General features: G+C 48.4%; 2 protein-coding genes across 5 annotated transcripts in view; one reads left to right on the forward strand and one right to left on the reverse strand.

Moving 5' to 3' along the window:
* Positions 1 to 16909, forward strand: part of GALNT18 (polypeptide N-acetylgalactosaminyltransferase 18) — a 346389-nt gene that overhangs the window by 73920 nt on the left and 255560 nt on the right. The window lies entirely within an intron of this gene.
* On the reverse strand, positions 1387 to 3219 carry LOC103002085 (dihydrofolate reductase-like). The gene is made up of 3 exons (XM_057552343.1): positions 3069 to 3219; positions 2191 to 2305; positions 1387 to 1975 (listed from the first exon to the last, which is right to left on the reverse strand). The coding sequence occupies exons 1-3, from the start codon at positions 3217 to 3219 to the stop codon at positions 1387 to 1389; spliced, it is 855 nt and encodes a 284-aa protein (XP_057408326.1).

Consider the following 16909-nt stretch of genomic DNA (forward strand, 5'->3'; position numbering starts at 1 on the left):
CACGTTTGTGTAAAGAAAATTCTGGTCCACCATCGACTTCCTTGGTAGCCTGAGACGCCGTCTTCTTTATTTCTGACCCCTCTTTTGGCAGCACCTGCTAACACTTTGGTGCTCTGGTTTTGTTCTGTTTTGTTTTGCTCCCTAAGATCCAGACATAGCTTTTCTTCCGGCTTTTCTTTCTTTCTTTTTTTTTTTTTTTTAACAGTTTGCAGCATGCTTTTTCCCACACATGAACATTTTTTAAACATTTTAAGTATTATACACAATTTTGCTTCTTTTACTTAGCAGTTTTGGGCATTTTTCTGTCAGTACTTCATTCTTTTTAGCTGCTGCACATGTTACATTTTATAGACATATTGGTTGGTATTTCTTATTAATCAACATTTGGGCTGTTTCCAAGTTTGAAAAAAAAAGTTGCAACAGATACTCTTGGGTCCATTTCTTTGTTCAGGATTAATTTCTAGAAGTGGAAGTTCTGGGTTTGAATTTTAATTGATATTGCTAACTTACGCTCTAAAAAGGTTGTACCAATTTATAAGGCAGAAAATGCTATTTTTCTTTTTTTTGGATACTTAATCTAAATCTTCCCTAACGTGGTGGGTAAAACATGTTTTAATTTTCATTTTTTAATTCTGTGAAGTTTAGTTTCTAACTTACTAATTTTGGTTTCTAGCAATATTCATTCTCAATTTATTACCTCTTTGAAGTTTTAATTCTAGCCATTATGCTTGATATTAGATTATTCTTTTTTGTAAAGAGCGGCCAGTTCTTGTTCTATCATTGTAACATCCCATGCAATCTCACTGAAGATCAGAAACAAAGTTTTATAAGGTCTCAGACCTTCTCCTTTAACCACTGAAAAGGTAGTCTCGTACCTGTCTCTTTACTATCCCTGTGGAATATCCTGGAGTTTTCAACTTGTTGACTCCTGGTCTGAGTGAACAGAATTTTTTTAAGAAGTGTGATATAAAGTAATCCGCAGTCCCTCTTTTGATCTAATTTTAATAACTGAATGCTAGCTCTTCTGTTTATAATCCATTTCTGACCTTTGGACCCATCTGCCTAGCTCCTAGCTCTATAGGCTCTGGTTTCAGCTCATGCTACCAGGGCACTCTCCCACTTTGGGCTGTCTTGGTAGATGTTCTACCCTAGGCAGGTGCTGGTCACCTATTCTTGACTCTTGATGGGCGTTCAGGCAGTCACAGCAAAGAAATGTTTCACAAATGGTATCTGATACAGTCTAGTTAAGATTAATGGGGAATAAAAGTACTTTGCTTAGAAATAATTATCCATAGATCTAAAGTCAACAAAAGTCTCTACAACAAAAAATACATAATTTTTGGGGGGCAGGAGGAGGCTTGAAATAGATCAGCAAACACTTTCACATTAATTGTTCTTTTCATATACTTCAAATTTGTACTTAATGCCTTTCTCCTCCTGGACATCAGAAGGAACACCTGGATATTCTGGGAGAAGTTTGTATTTTTCCAAATCAATTTCTGGAAAAAATGTGTCACTTTCAAATCCCTGCATGATCCTTGTCACAAATAGTCTAAGATGGCCTGGCCTGCTCATGGCTTCCGTATAAACAGAACTGCCTCCCACTATCCAAACCATGTCCACTTTATTTGTTAATTCTGGTTGCTCAATAAGTTTTAAGGCATCATCCAGACTTGTGGCAAGAAAATGAGCTCCCTGTGGAGGTTCCTTGAGTTCTCTACTGAGAACTATATTAATTCTGTCCTTTAAAGTTTGATTCTTCTCTGGAACGGAGAACCAGGTTTTCCTGCCCATGATCACCAAATTCTGTTTACCTTCTACTGAAGAGGTTGTAGTCATTCTTTGGAAATACCTGTATTCTCTCCTGAGCCGGGGCCAGGGTAGGTCCCCGTTCTTGCCTATGCCCGTGTTCTGGGACACAGCATCAATGCAGTTTAGCGGACGAACCACGACAGCAGCAGAAAACACTTCCGAGCTAGCACGTCACACCAACACGGGGATCACCCACCAGCTTGGCGTGAAATTTTTTCTTCTTCCAGCTTTTGAGGAGAGTCTTTAATGATCAGTAAATAAACTGAAGTAGTTGAGATGGATCCATTAGTTCATTGGTGGGGAACCAGGGGGCCTGGAACCCTTCTCAGGCTCCCCTGTGGACAGCTTCCCGCTGTGCTCCTAGCAATCCAACCTCACGGCTGCTTGGTGTTTCCGCGGTTGGAGCTGGGGCCTCCTGGGGCCTTCTGAGAGCTGAGCGTGAGGCTTCTGTGGCTCAGGCCTGTGTCTCTTCCTGTCTTGAAAGTGGATTTTCCTGCAGGAGGATGTGAGCATTAAGAATGTGTCAGGACAGCTCTCTGGAGGGGTGGCCAGACCAAGAGACGGCTACTTGCTTCCTCCTCAGGTTTAGCTCCAACTCTGGGCCTACATGGCAAGTTCCAGGAGGCCATGGTCTGAGCATCTCTCTCGGGGAGCTTTGTCCCCAGGACGAAAGTGAAGGGAGAAGAAGAGTAAGGCTCCACTGCTGACTTAGCCGCGTTTCGGGGCGAGAGGAGCACGGAGGGTAGGAAGGCACCTTCCATCCGTCTGCAGCCCTTGAGCGGGAGCCTGGGTGTCAGATGTGAGGGCAGAAGCACAAGCTCCAGATGGGTTTGTTGTCAGCACTGGGCCCTGCGCAGAGCCGATGCACAGTTCCCTTTTGTCAGGTGATCGAATTCATTCATTCAGCATGAACTGAGCACCTGGTTCCCTGCTGGGCACTCTTCTAGCCCAGGGAAAGAGCACAGAGCAAGACAGTTACGGCCCTGCCGCTGGGAAGCCTGCATCCTGGGCTGAGTAAACAGGGAGGCTGAGGGCCTCCAGAGCTCTGACGGTGGGAGGGTGGGCAGATGTGGGGTACACCTTGCCAGCAAAGGAGCCCCCAGGTTCTTGGAATTTCTGTCCTGAGGGCTGGGGTAGGAGATCTGGCAGCACTGTCCAGATGGGGGTGATACCAAGAAATTAAAGAAGGCAACGGGAGGAGAAAGCGGGGGAGGTCTGAGTACCTACAGTGTGTAGGCCGGGGGCCAGGAAAGCACCTTTTCCATATGGCGTCAACTTTAATCCTCCCAGACACCCAGTGAGGCCGTGGACATTGTCACCATTTACAGATTTGCGGAAAGGGTGAGCAGCTTTCCTGAGGCACACATCTCGGAAGTGAGGATTCCCCCTCAGGTCAGCGGACACCATTCCGTAAGCAGAAGGCAAGCTGTGTGAGGTCCCCAGAGGAGCCCCTCAGGCTCTGGGGCCTTAGGCTTGTTTTTTCCAGCATCAAAGTGTTTGTCTCAGGTGATGACATCCTGACCTCTCCCATCCTGCAGATTCGGGCCTAATGGAGCTGGTATTGGCCCAGCACGTTGGCTGGTGTCAGAACAGGGGGACAGATGCCCCTGGGGGATCGGCTGAAATGGATGTGCATCTGGAAGAGCAGCTTCGTCACCCGGTGGCCTTCCCAGCCCCAGTGTGGCCCTGGGGATGATGGCAGAGGGTGGCCTGCTTGCAGCACTGACCTTGTGCTCAGAGCCGGAACAGTCAAAGTGACAGAACGGGTTTGAATTCCATCTCGGCTGCTTGCTTTTTGTGTAGCCCTGAGCTAGTCGCCCAGACTCTCTAAGCCTTAATTTCATCATCAGCAAATCAAGGTTGACCACAACTACAGCACAAGGCTGTGATGAGAATATGCACAAATAAGATCGGGAAAGCACTAGCAGTGTCTGGCGTACAGTAAATGCTAATAACCAGTAGCGCTCATGATTGATGTTAATATATTATATCAGCATCAGATCATACTCCGCCGTGTATCTGGGGCTGGGCTGTAGGGCATGGTTTATTCTGGTGGCCGAGTCGTAGTTCCCAAGGATGCATGGGGCACAGACACTTAACAGCAAACAGAGACGTCAGGTTTTACAGCAGAGGATTCCAAACTTCCCTGTCCTCAGAACCCCCGGGGGTCTTGTTATAGATTCAGGGTTGGGGGTTATAACCCCTCCCATTCCTTCCTCCCTCCCTCCCCAGAGATTCCCATTCATGGGTCTGGGGTAAGGTTTTGAATCTGTGTTTGTAACAAAATCCTCAGGTGACCCTGTTGCAGGAAGTCCAAGGACTTGGTTTTGGGCAGCATTGCTTTGAAAGCTCTTTCTTCCAGGCCTGGCCAGCCTCGTGGCTGGCTCTCCTCCACGGCTGGGCTATTTCTGACTAATCACTAGGAGCTGTCACCTCAAATCATGCTCCTCTTCCCTGGGCAGCCCTGGAGACGCACATGGACAAATCCTTTCTCCTCAGCTTTCTGTCTAGACACCACGCAGACCTCCAATATGTTTTCCCCTTAAAAACGTGATCACCTGTCTTTGGGTGACCACAATTTCTAAACTCTCTCCTAAGAAACATGGTTAGAGAAGGGATTTTTTTTTTTTTCTGACTTGGCAATCCATTTTAAAAGTGTTATAAAAGTATAATGATATATCTGCCTTTGTTTGTATATGGAATGATCCCTAGCAAATGCAGACTGGAGTAGCACAGTGGTTAAACATACAGACTGTGGCACTGGACTGTCGGGGTTTGAATCACAGCTCTGCCCCTTACTAGCTGTGTGACCTTGGGCAAGTTATGCAACCTCTCTGTCCTCAGTTTCCTTATTTTTGGAATAGGACTAATAGTAGCACCTATCTCCCAGGGTCGTTACAAGGATTGGCTGAGTTAATATTGATAAAGCACTTACAACAATGCCTGACCCATAGCGAGCCTTCATTGTAGAGGGTGAAATGTAACCGCATGAGACGACCTGGGAGATCCAGGGAGCGTGGGCATCGCATGCATTCCAGGAAAGTAAAGAAGTTTAGGTAATGATGCTGACTGGCTTTAGCCAAGCCCTGTTCTTTCCTGACACACAGTTCTGCCTTGAAGGAATTGAACAAGCCACAGTGGTGGTGAAAGAAGCCCTATGTGTGACCACCATGTATGAAGCAAAACATCGTTTTGCTGAACCCCATTAGCAAACCCTGTAAAGCCTTGTCTTTGGAGAATCTCTCTAGCTGTGATCTATCTAAGTGGCATGCAGGGACCGGGGGACTTTTCCCTTTGTCTCAATCTTCCTTTCCAAGGTTTGGAGTTGCTGAAGGTCTTGGCTGGTTTTCTCGACTAAAGAGCTATAGAGGAAGAACCTGATGTAGGGAAGGCAGGAATTAGCAGAGACCAGAACAGCAGTGTCCAATCAGGTCTTGAGTGATGATGGAAGACAAAGGAAGTGGAAGCTCTGCTCCCTTTCCTCTTCTCCCTGCCCTGCCAGGTTAGCCTGCCTTGCCTCCCTTGGGAGGTGGGACAGCAACGTGGCTTAGCACTGGGGCCTTGGGGCAGACCCAGCTGGACAGCCTGGCCTGGTACCTAGTAGTGTTATGATCTTGGGAACTTTGCTAACCGGTCTGATCCTCTTCTGTAAAATAAAGGTGAGAGCAGTACCTGTGTCACTGAGTTGTTGGGTCAAGTTCAACAAGGTAATATATATAAAGTGCCTGGAACTCCATAAATGAAACCTTTTCTTATTCTTATTGCTGGGTGGTCTTTTCCATGGGCCCAGTCTAGCCCAAGGTGTTGATAATTCAGGTCTTTCCCTATACAGACTCCTTCAAAGAATAGTCCAGAATAGTTGGAGAGGGAATGGAGATTGAAAGACCAGCTTGCTTGGACCAACCCATGAGTTACTGTGTATGTGTTTGGACAGGATATGAGTGAGGGGCTTGGAGCTCCTTGGGGAGGGACTACTCTCCACATGGTAAAGGCCCTCCTGGTGATTTCATGTGATTCTTCTGGGCACTCCAGAAGCAGTTGCAGGAAGTGAGGGAATGGGCGGAAACGCATGTTTCTGAGTGAGGCCCAGGGAGCAGGGCAGAGCCCAGCATGGTACATGGTCCCCAGGGTAGAAACAGAGTGAAGAAGTGGGCCAGGCAGGAAATGCACTCATGGGTCAGGTTGGGTGGGCCTGGGTCACCGAGGTGGCAGAGGAGGTCTGGAACACATCTGCCAGTAGGCAGCACCCGCACTTCCAAAGAGGAAGTTACTGCATACCAGTTGGTCAGGCGGACCTAGCAGGACCTTCTGTGGGAGCTCAGAAGGTCCAGCCAATGGCAGCTGGGCCTAGCCATCTGGCTGGGGCAGAGCAGGGGTGGCAGCAGCTCAGGGTCCAGCCCTGGAAATTGGAGCCCAGGGGAACAAGGGGTCAGCCCTAGGACATCGGAACTTGGCCCCGTAGGACAACAGAGGCAACACAGAAAAAAATGACTCAGGAGACTGCACCCAGAGCTTTGCCATATGCCAACAATCACATTATTTCAAACGAATTTTCACATCAACCCAACGGAGAAAGTATTGTTGTCATCATATTACCGATGAGTAAACTGAGGCTCCTTTACGTTCACTGACTTGCCCAGTGTTCCAGAGCTGCTCTGTGGCAGAACCAGGAATGCCCAGGTCTGCCTGCTCAGAATCTCACGCTTTTACCCAGGTACCAAAGTGCCCAAGTCTCCAGCTGGTGGGGCCAGGGTCTGCCTCACCAACAGAATTCTTCACACATTCTTTTGTGTTACGTAGAAAGCACCGGGCTGTGGACTGAGAGCCGCAGTGATGCTCCCTGGGGCTTTGGAAGGGACCTGGCGGAGTGCCTCATCCAATCTCCGCTATTGAAAGACAAGGACATGGAGGTTCAGAGAAGTTAACAGCCTTGCCTGGGGTCACTCAGAAGGCAATGGCAAAGCCAGGACCTGAACCAGGCCTGCTGGCTCCCCACCCCATGTTGTCTCCACTGCATTGAGCTGTTTTCCTCCCACACTGAAGAAGATTCGGGCAGACTCATTGTGTGGCCCTGCCGCATAAGGAACATCAACAGAATCAAACATTTAAAGGCCACCAGCGTATCTCCTTGGACAGGTGGCAGGAACAATTTGTCTGCAGTTGCATTTGTAAGCACAGCGTGGAGAACTCATCAAGAAGCCGGCAAGGATTGCACAGGTTCTGTTTGTCTACTAATTAAAACAAGGGAAATGCCAGGGGAAAGGAAGATGGATTGGGGAAAAGATGGAAGTTCTCAAGTCATGCGGAATGGCAGTAGGATGGCAATCGCACCTCTTGGGCAGGGATAGTTCTGCACCTCGTTGGGCGTGTGGGTGCCTTTGACTCGGCCACCATGTTCTCATCTGTCTTCCTGACTGGCTGAGCATCTTGAGGACAACACTGTGTCATCTTTACATTTGCATCAGCAGCACCCAGCACCGGGTCTGGCATGGAGTAGATCTTCCGCAAATGTCTGTTGAATGACTGATTAAATGAATGATTAAAAACCATTACTAAGGGTAAGGGCGAGACCAAATGGCTGGTCAGAGCTCTCCTTTCATATTACACCTGCCATGGGCTCAGTGCCTCCAGATTTGGCTTGCAGAGGGCCCTGGGAGATCCCGTGGTCATCCTCTGCCTCTTTGAATATTGGCCTCCCTTGGGAGCCATTACTTTGGTGTTAGGGATCACCACTGGAGTTTGTTAGGGCTGACTAGCTGTGGCCAGGGGCCTGAACCAACTGGCTATAGTCAAAGGCCTGGATGCCAGGGTCAGGTTGCCCCAGTTTGAGTCTTGGCTTCATCACTTTCCAGCTGTGTGACCTTGGGCAAGCTGCTTGACCTCTCTAAGCCTGTTTCCTTATGTGTAAAATAGGGGTCATAGCATGGGGAATGATGAGGATTGAATGAGACAACGTACAGTGCTGGCATCTAGCAAGGGCTCAATCCATGTTAGGTCTTTGTACTGTCATTTCCTGAGGGGCCTGGGAGCGTGGCTGGTCCCTTCCTGCTCCCTCTGCCAGGTGGGGGGTAAGCAAGTCCTGGCTGTGTGCCCACCTTGCCTTTGTTTAGGAGCACAAAGGAGAGCAGGAGATAATGAGGCAGAGAGGAGAGGAGTCTATTAGAAGCGGCAGCAGGAGAAGCTATCGGATGTATAGACGTGCGCCAGGGCAAGCCTGGGATTGGATAACATTTCCATTCTGTTTCCGTCATCCATAACTTAGTTATTTAAAGTGCAGAAAAAAAAGCCAGAATATGCTGTCCTGTTTGTACAAATGAGGTTTATAAATAGCTGTTGTGGAGAGCCGGCGTCGTGGAGAGATCAGGGTGCCCACAGTGAGCCCTGACTCAGTTCCGTGGGGGCCGGCTCTGCCGATCTGGAGATGTTTTGCATCTGTCTCTGAGCCACTGTCACCTCGCTCCCAGTGGCTCCTTAGGGAGACCTACACGCTTCTACTTTGGGGATAAGGAGCACTATGGCATTTGAATGGGATTGGAGGGCATTGGCATCATTGGGTGTGGCAAAGATGGCAGGATTTGGAACAGGGCAGACCTGGATTTGAATCCCATTCCATCACTTGCCAGCTGTGTGACTGTTGGCAAATTGGCCTAGCCTCAGTTTTTCCTCTATTCACCATATGTATCACACTTCAAGGTTGCTGTGAAGATGGAGCTTCTTCCTGCGGGCAGCTCAGCAGCAGCTCTTGCTAGTTTTGGCAAGATAGGCAGGTACTTCTGAGGCCAGACCACAGCAAGATTTTTAGGGTCCTAGAAATTAACTAGTGGCTGGGGAGTAGCAGGGGTAGACAAGGGACCAGAATGACATCTGGTCATTATGATGGAGCAGGTGTGCCCAGGCCCCACTTTGGCCCCTGAACAGATCCCAAACTTTGAGCCATCTGACCTTCAAAGGATGTCTAGTTATTATTATTATTATAATTATTAAACATCCTCATTGCTGTCTACTTAGTTACCTGGCATTTTAGTTTCTATCAGTGACATAGACTCTCTGCAAGTTATCTGCCGTTGAGTTCCCGCCCCAGCCTTGCTGAGAGGGTAGGCTGAGGGATGTGTTAGCAGCCAATTCTCCTGATGCTCGGATTCTCAACCATGTATCTGACCATCAGAAAGCCCTTGTCTGGCAACTTACCAACACCCTGGCTTTGACTAAGGACCAGCCTCGAAGCAGCTCCGGGGAAGCCCTGGTGTTTTCTGTAGGACTGCAGCCACCGACACCATCTGTGTGTTGTTCAAGATGACCTGAGCTCAGGCCTTGAGCAGTTTGGCCGTCTCCAGGACTGTGAACTTTCTCTTTGGACTTAACATGCCATTGGATTTCCTTCTCAGATTCAGTTCAGTTTTACAAGCATTGACCGAGCACCTACTATTTGGCTGTAACTGTGGTCCTGGTGGGGGGACAACAAAACAGCACGGTGGCCTGGGATGGGGCAGGGCCTGCACTCACCTACGGTTGAATGCTTCTCCGCTGCTCATTAGCTATGTGGTTTTTGAATTGTTATCCCTGACCTTTGAGCCCTGGCTTCCCACTTGTAAAATGAGACTGATTATCTACATGGTCTTTAGAATAGAGAAATGACTCCATAGCAGGTATTCAATGAATGATAGCTTTTTCTCCTGCTCCTCTCTCCTTTCGTCTCCCTTTCTCCTTCGTACTGTCTCCCACTCCCCCTTCTTTCCTTGCGCTCAAGGAGTTTACCATCGAGTAGGGTCAGGAAGAGACCTAGACTAAACATTTCAAAACGGCATCAGGATGGGAGTAGGTACAGGGAATTCTGGGATACAGAGATGGACGCCCACAGATGGTTTCCTTCTGTCAGCCTTGGAAGTTCAGGGAAAAGCTGAGTCATGTGCGTGTGTCGGGGATGCACGCACAGGGCTGAACGTGTATATAGCCTGCCTGTACCCACACTCACACACACACGTGCATCATATAGACAGATACATTCATACCTATCAGAAGGGAACTGGCACAAATCAGGACTTACCCCACTGTTTCACATAAAGAGGCCTTAACGAAGAAGAGGTAAGGATGGAGTTAAAGGTCAAGAATGGTGAGGTGTCCAGAGACTCACAATGCGAGGAAGCTCTGCCACACCTAGGGCTGATGGAACAAGGGAAGAAGTAGTGTTACCAAGGTAGGAAAGAGCCTGAGTCTTGGAAGTGATGCAGCCTGGCAGGAGCGATAGTCACAGAAGGACATGGCTACTGCCAGAGATGTGTCCCCCCACCATTCTCGTCTTATGCTCTGATTTTCTGCTATGCCTCCCATTGGCTGAGCCCTACCAAGGGAGGCTGGGTGATGCTATAGGCAGGAGCCTCCTTCCAGGGAACAGAGCCTGGCAGGGAAGAGCGAAGAGTGGACTCTCGAGAGGGTGCAAATGGAGAGTGAGCAGCAGGGATATGCATGCAGGGTGAATGCTCCTGTACAGGCACGCATAGGCCAGCCAGGGCTTCTTCCTGCAGGGCAGGAGGGGTGAGGGGGCAGGAGGGGGGCTGGGCAGGCATGGTGCAGCTGGATGACTCCCAAGCCCCTCCCACATGTTGCTGGGAAGGGCTCTGAGAGGCCTCTGGATGGGGCTTTCTGCAAGATTTTCTCAAAGCCCATACACTGTAATGCCTCAGTTGTTTATTAGAAACCACGATTGGCTTCCAGCCTCCCTAGTCTTTGCTGAAGGCAGCAGTGGGTTTGTACACATTTGAGATAAATCTACGTGTAGTGTTTTCTCTTTCTGCCCCAGTGCCTGTGTTCAGGAGGCGTGAGAGGTACAGCGATGGCCCCGGGCAAGGGCTGCAGCTGGCTGGAGTCACGTCCTCAGAGCGTGCCCAGCTCGGAGTGGACGTGGGCATCATGTGCCGTCCTCTGTGAGTGACTTGGCCACACCCTCACCTCCTCGAGGCCCCAGAGGCACTCTTAGGCTCCTGCCCCTTGGCTTCACATCCCCGGCTCTGCCCCCTCCAGCACTGCTTCATCTCATCAGGGCTTTCCCAGGAACTGGGAGTTGGCGGCTCCAGGCTGAGCTTCCAGTCAGCACCCAGCAATGCTCGGTTGTGCCATGTTGATTGCAACGTTGTTTGCAGTGTTGATTGACAAGAGCGTGCGTGCTCTCTGCAGGCTGCCACAACTGACCAGTGTGGCCTTGGGTTGTGAACTCTGAAGGACCCCACAGGTGATTTAGTCCAGGTGGTGGGCAGCAGAGAACGGTGGTCGGGACCTCTGTCTCAAATCCTAGCTCCATGCGGCCTGGGAGAGCTCCACAACTAAATGGCCAATGGTCTGCCACTCCTTTTCCTCAATAAGACGCCTGCAGCACAATTTGTTTGAGCAGGTTGGCTTCCAGAAGGGTAAACTGCAAAAGGCACCCCGGATAGCAAAGCTTATGGGCCTGTCTTGCCCATTTGCACATTGAGTATGTCTGTTCAGAGTGCTATTTGGATTTGGGTTCAGTTAATACGGCCCTGATATCGCTGAGAGAGTCCACACCTTGAAGGCATCTCCTGGTGGCAGAAATAGGGCCGCCCCGGCAGCAGCAGCTGAGAGAAAGTTTCTATCTTCCTGTTACCTGCGGAGGGAGGGCGTTTGTCCACTTTATTTAAAAATTGCCTTAAGTTACTGAGCAGATGTTAAGATGGCAGGGAGCTTGTTCCCGGCCCTGCCCATTTTAGGGCTGGAATTTGCCCTCTCCAGGCTTCTCCTGTAACAAGGAAGAGCCAAATCTGACTACATGTTGGATCTGTTTCTTTTACTTTAACCTTTGCTCCCCATTGCTTTTGTTCACTAAAAGGATACTGTCTATACATAATGGCCTCCCTCGGGGAACCCTGCCCCCTGCCTGATTAAACCAAAATGCCTTTGATCAGGGAAACATCCAGACCCTGTCCACCTGTGGATGGCTGCCAAGACAGAAGAAATTAACACATCCCCTCCCCAAGGCTGGCCATTCCAGGGGATATTTGCAAAACTTATGGCCTTTTTACTTTACTTCCTCATTTCCTCCCCCTCTCTGTGCTATAAAAGAAACTGGCATGCAAACCCCGATAAGATGGTTATTTTGAGACTTTAGTCTCCCATCTTCTCGGTCTGCCGGCTTTCCAAATAAAGTCGTATCCCTTGCCTCAGCACCTTGTCTTCGATTTATTGGCCTGTGGTGCGTGCGAGCAGAGCGAGCTTGGACTCTGTAACCTTCCTCTCTGGCTGCGCCTGGCCTTTCTGTGAGGGGCTTTGCATGTGAATGAGTCTGCCCCCGGGAGGAGGGGGGAGTGCCTGACAAATGAGGAAGGCCTGGGCTCCAGGAAAAGCTGCTCATGTGGGATTTAAGTAGATCTCTGGTACCAGAGCCATCTCCCAGCTGCCCTGCCCAAGAGTCCTGCAGTGCCAGGGACTGGACTCAGAGGACCTTCTGGAAGATGCAGGCATATTTCTGTAGAAAAAGCCATACTGAGTGTGAAAACCAAGGAGAGCTACACAGGCATACACACTCATACACAGGCACACACCTATAAACAGTCTCTCATACATACACACGCTTACAGACACGTGCACTTGGTGTTTGGTCAGAACAGGTAAACCTGTTAGAGGAGATTGCTGACCGCATCTGTAGCGCCCAGCTTAATCCCCTTCTGGATAAGTTAGATTGATTTGCTCAGCACAGAGTGGAGACAGAGCTGGTGACTCTATGCCATGGGTACCCAGACAGTTCTGGGACAGGAGGCACCACATCCTGGTGCCAGGGCCCCCTGGATCACAGAGATACAAAGAGAGAGGGCAGGGCTGAACTCCTTCCAGACCTGCAAGTTCCCCCAGGAATCCCAGGCTGGCATGACTCATTAGTGCCTGGGTGGGATGCATGTCCCACACATCAAATCGCACCCCTCCATGAGCCCATACCTGGCCAATCTCGTCCCCTGAAGGGCTGGCACCTGTGGACTTTGGGACTGGACTACGCAAGCTGGAGTTTGCATGCTATGGTCAAATTCATCCTCTCTCCACTCCTGGCTGTTCTTCCATCCCTAGAGGAGGCACTTTGCTAGGGAGGCAGTGTAGAGGGTGCTGAGAACACAGCTCTTTAGTAAGATGGAATCATATTTGCATCTAGGCCAGCTGTGTGACTGGCTAAAGCCCTGAACCTTGTTCCTCTGTCTATAAAGTGAGGATATTTGAGCCCATCTCTTAAGCCTGCTGTGAGGCTTAAATAAATTATCTATGAAAAGCCACCAGCAGTGTGACCAGCATACAATAGGTGCTCAGTAAATGGGGAGCTCCCATCTCCTGTCTTTGTTTTATATTCTCCTGGCCAACCTACATGAGAGAACTAGACCCATTCAGACTCAGGTAACTCTCCATGCAGCCCGTGCTGGCCCAGCCAGCTCTGATGACAAGGGGCCAGGGTTCTGGCCTGCTCCTTTTTGACATGGTTTATCAGTCAGAAAACCAGAACCACAGGGTGTGTGTGTGTGTAATAAAGAGATGTATTATAAGGAATTGGCTCACGTGATGATGGAGGCTGAGTAATCCCTAAATCTATAGTCAGCAAGCTGGAGAGCTGCTGGTGTAGTTCCAGTTCCAAAGCCAGCAGGCTCCTGTCCCAAGAAGAGCCAATGTTTCAGTCCCAGTCTGAAAGCAGGAAAAGACTGATATCCCAGCTCAAACAGTAATGCAGGAGGAGTTTCCTATAACTTGTGGAGAGTCAGCTTTTTTGTTCTATTCAGGCCTTCAACTGATTGGATGAGGCCCACCCACATAGAAGAGGACAATCCGCTTTACTCAGTTTGCCAAATTCCATATTAATCTCATCCAGAAACACTCTCACAGACACACCCAGAATAATGTTTGACCAAATATCTGGACACTCTATGGCCCAGTCATGGCCCCGTGAAATTTACCGTCACACCTAGTATCTGGTGACCTCATGCATCAGTGGGTGTCCTGGCACAGCCTGGGGATAGGCACCAGTCTTGGGACCTCCAGGAGGTTTTGGTCACCCCTGTAGTACAGCAGAGGTTGTCCTCTGCAGTAGCTGAAGAGCACATCTTGGGTGGGCCCATCAGCTCTTCAGCCATGGAGATAGCAAGGCATCTTGACCAAGACCCATATCAGCCCTGTGGGCCTCTCTTGGTAGCAGAAATGTCAAAGCTTTGCCCATCTGCTTGTCTAAAATAACTCTCATTATCTTCTTCTCCCTTACCCCCTGGGTTTAACAAAAATCTTTGCCCTGTGGTCTGTACCACAAACCTGGGTATTATATTTGAAACCCCCATACTCTTCCTCCCCTACATCCTGATTGCTTTCAAGTCCTGCCAGTTTCTTTCTCCTTAATGTTTCCTTCTCAGATCCATTACTTTTTTCCCCCCACTGCCATCACCCGGGCCCTACCTGGCATCATCTCTTGCTGCTTTCCTGCATCTTCTTCCCCAGTGGTTTTCTTGCCCTCAGTCTTGTCCCACAGAGCCTGTCATCCACACTGTGGCCAGAGGAACTCTCTAAAATAAGAGATCCAACCACATCATTCCCTCGTTAATCATCTTATCAGCTTCTATCAGTGTTTGTAAGCTGATGTTCTAAGAGCCAAATTCAGCTCACACTTACCAAAAAAAAAAAAAAAAAAAAAAGAATTTGAATACTTTTACATACTGAAGGGTGTGTACCTTCCAGTTTGCCACCGTCCTCACCACTCCTTATTGTCTCACACCTGCCCACTTTCCTCCTTTGTTACTTGTCCAGTCCCTGGAGTCAGAGGCCCAAACGCTTGAGCATGAAATTTGAGTCCCTTCATAATTTGGCCTTGGCTAACCTACCCAGATTTATTTTTAGGCAATTCTACCTAAGTACCATGTGCCTTAGCCGTCCTGTTCTGTACCTTTCCCCAAACGCACAGTATAGGTGACCCTTGAACAACAGGTTAATCTACCTGTAATTTATAGATAGCCCTTCTATCTGTGGTTCTGTCACATCCACAGATTCAACCAACTATGGATCGTGTAGTACTGTAGCATTTACTATGGAAAACTATCTAGGTATAAGTGGACCTGCACAGTTCAAACTCTCATTGTTCAAGGGCCAGCTGTAGTCTTCCTCATTTCCATGGCTTCATCCATGTTGTTCAGTTTGCTTGGGTGGCCTTCCTCTCTTTGAACCCCTGGCTAGTCGCTAATTATCCTGCAACACTCTATTCATATGGCACCTGCTCTTTATAGGCTTTCCGTAACATTCTCTAAGTCTCAGTTTCCTCCTCTGTAAAATGGGGGTAATCATAGGATCTATCTGATGGGGTGTCATGAGGATTCAATGAGATAACCCAGATAAAGTGCTTAGCACAATGTCCAGCATGTAGAAAGTGCCCAAGAAATACTCAGCCACCTGCCTGCCTGGCATCTAGAGATGTCAGTGTTTTGGGCAGGGGCAACTATAGGGACTCTTCTGTGTGTCTTCGGCCAGGGTGCCTGAGTTTGACAGGCTTTTACCACTCACAGTTAAAGCAAATAGATAGTAATTAGTGTCCATCAGGCAGTAAATAGGAGACAGCCTATTACAGATGCCTGGCTTGATGGGGTCATGCAAGATTGGCGGTGGGGGGGGATTTGTTAGGCCCAGAAAACTCTGTTTGAGAAAGCAAAACAGAGAAAATGAAACCTGGTTTTATAAATACATTTAGACTTAAGTTAAAAAAAAAAAGTGTGTATATATATATATATATATATATATATATATATATATATATACACATACATATATATATATAATCTTGAAGGAGTTTAAATATTTCATTGCTCATGGCCTGGTACCTCTCATTGGTAAACTGCGGTAGTGGTGGCAGTGCTTGTGGGCTTCTGTTTACAGTTCCATTGAATGACACTCATGTGGACATTTACTTAGGAAAAATCTGTTAATTGCAGAACCACATAAGAATAATAATTATTGTCCCTTTTTCGTCCTGGAATGACTTGACTGCATCAGACTAGAGATTTGCAAGGCAAACAAATTATCTGCAGGCATAGCAAGAAACCCCTGCCCCCCGCCAGCCCAGCAGCAGACCAGTAAGGGGCATTTGATCTGAAAATGCCCCAGAGAGTGAAATACAGGTTCTGTGCTAGGTTTTCTTTTTCTTTATGCAGAGAAAAGCCATAGTGGAAGCAGAAGCAGATGCTTCTTCTTCCATCCTTAGTCTAGGGGTTCCATCCTTAGTCTTAGCCCTGGAATGCTGTTCTCTTCCCCTCTTCCAACCATCTGTTGGCTTAGTGAACACCTAGTGGCCTTAGTGCAAATGTCAACACTATCTCTGGAGCTTTTTCCAAACCCTTCCCCGACTCCAAGCAGGTGGGAATTTCTTCCATCTCTTCCAGATACCAACCGGATCCCTCCATGGGTTTGTCCCAGGGACAGCTCACATGTGCTGTGTTCAATGCCAAATCATCAGCTTTTCCCATGCCTGGTCCCCTTTCTGCTTCTCCCGTATCCATGAATAACTCCACCCTGCATTCAGTGATTAAATCCGTGCCATCACATTCTGTGCCATCTCTCGATCTTTCCTGCCTCATCTCTCATCCAACCAAGTCTTACTGATGAACTCGGAAATGCTCTGTGAACTTTTTTGTTCTCATCATCCCTGTTCCAGTTCAGGAACTGGTTTTGATCTAACCGTCTTCTTATTCACTGTGTTCTCTGCTTCTCGCTCCTCCTCCACTCTGCCAATTCTAGGGTGATATTTCTAAAATATAGATTTGCCGCACACTTTTGATCATTCCCGTAGTCTTGAGTATGAGGTTGAAACCTGTTGGCATGGCATTCTAGGGCATTTGAAATCTGCTTCTCTATTTGGCTGTTTTTCCCACCACTCCTCCTCCTCAACTGCCTATACGCCGGCAACACCAGAATTTATTCTTGCATACATATATATTTTTTCTTGTATCTCTGAATTTTCCTACTTGCATGGAATTCCCTCCTCTCTCCTCTGCTAACATTGGCCTTAACCTTCAAGATCCAGTTCAAGTTTCACATCCCTTAGGAAGCCTTCTTGGAAGCCCCAGGCAGAATCTCTGTCTCC

Source organism: Balaenoptera acutorostrata, chromosome 9 (genome assembly GCF_949987535.1).
Source record: "Balaenoptera acutorostrata chromosome 9, mBalAcu1.1, whole genome shotgun sequence".
Classification (NCBI taxonomy): Eukaryota; Metazoa; Chordata; class Mammalia; order Artiodactyla; family Balaenopteridae; genus Balaenoptera; species Balaenoptera acutorostrata.

Coding starts and splice junctions, on each gene's coding strand:
- LOC103002085 (XM_057552343.1), bottom strand. CDS start 3,219: ATGGTGTCCGCTGACCTGAGGGGGAATCCTCACTTCCGAGATGTGTGC. Junction 2,306..3,068: donor GTTGACGCCATATGGAAAAG/GTGCTTTCCTGG, acceptor ATCCTCCTGCAG/GAAAATCCACTTTCAAGACA. Junction 1,976..2,190: donor CGCGGAAACACCAAGCAGCC/GTGAGGTTGGAT, acceptor GTGACGTGCTAG/CTCGGAAGTGTTTTCTGCTG.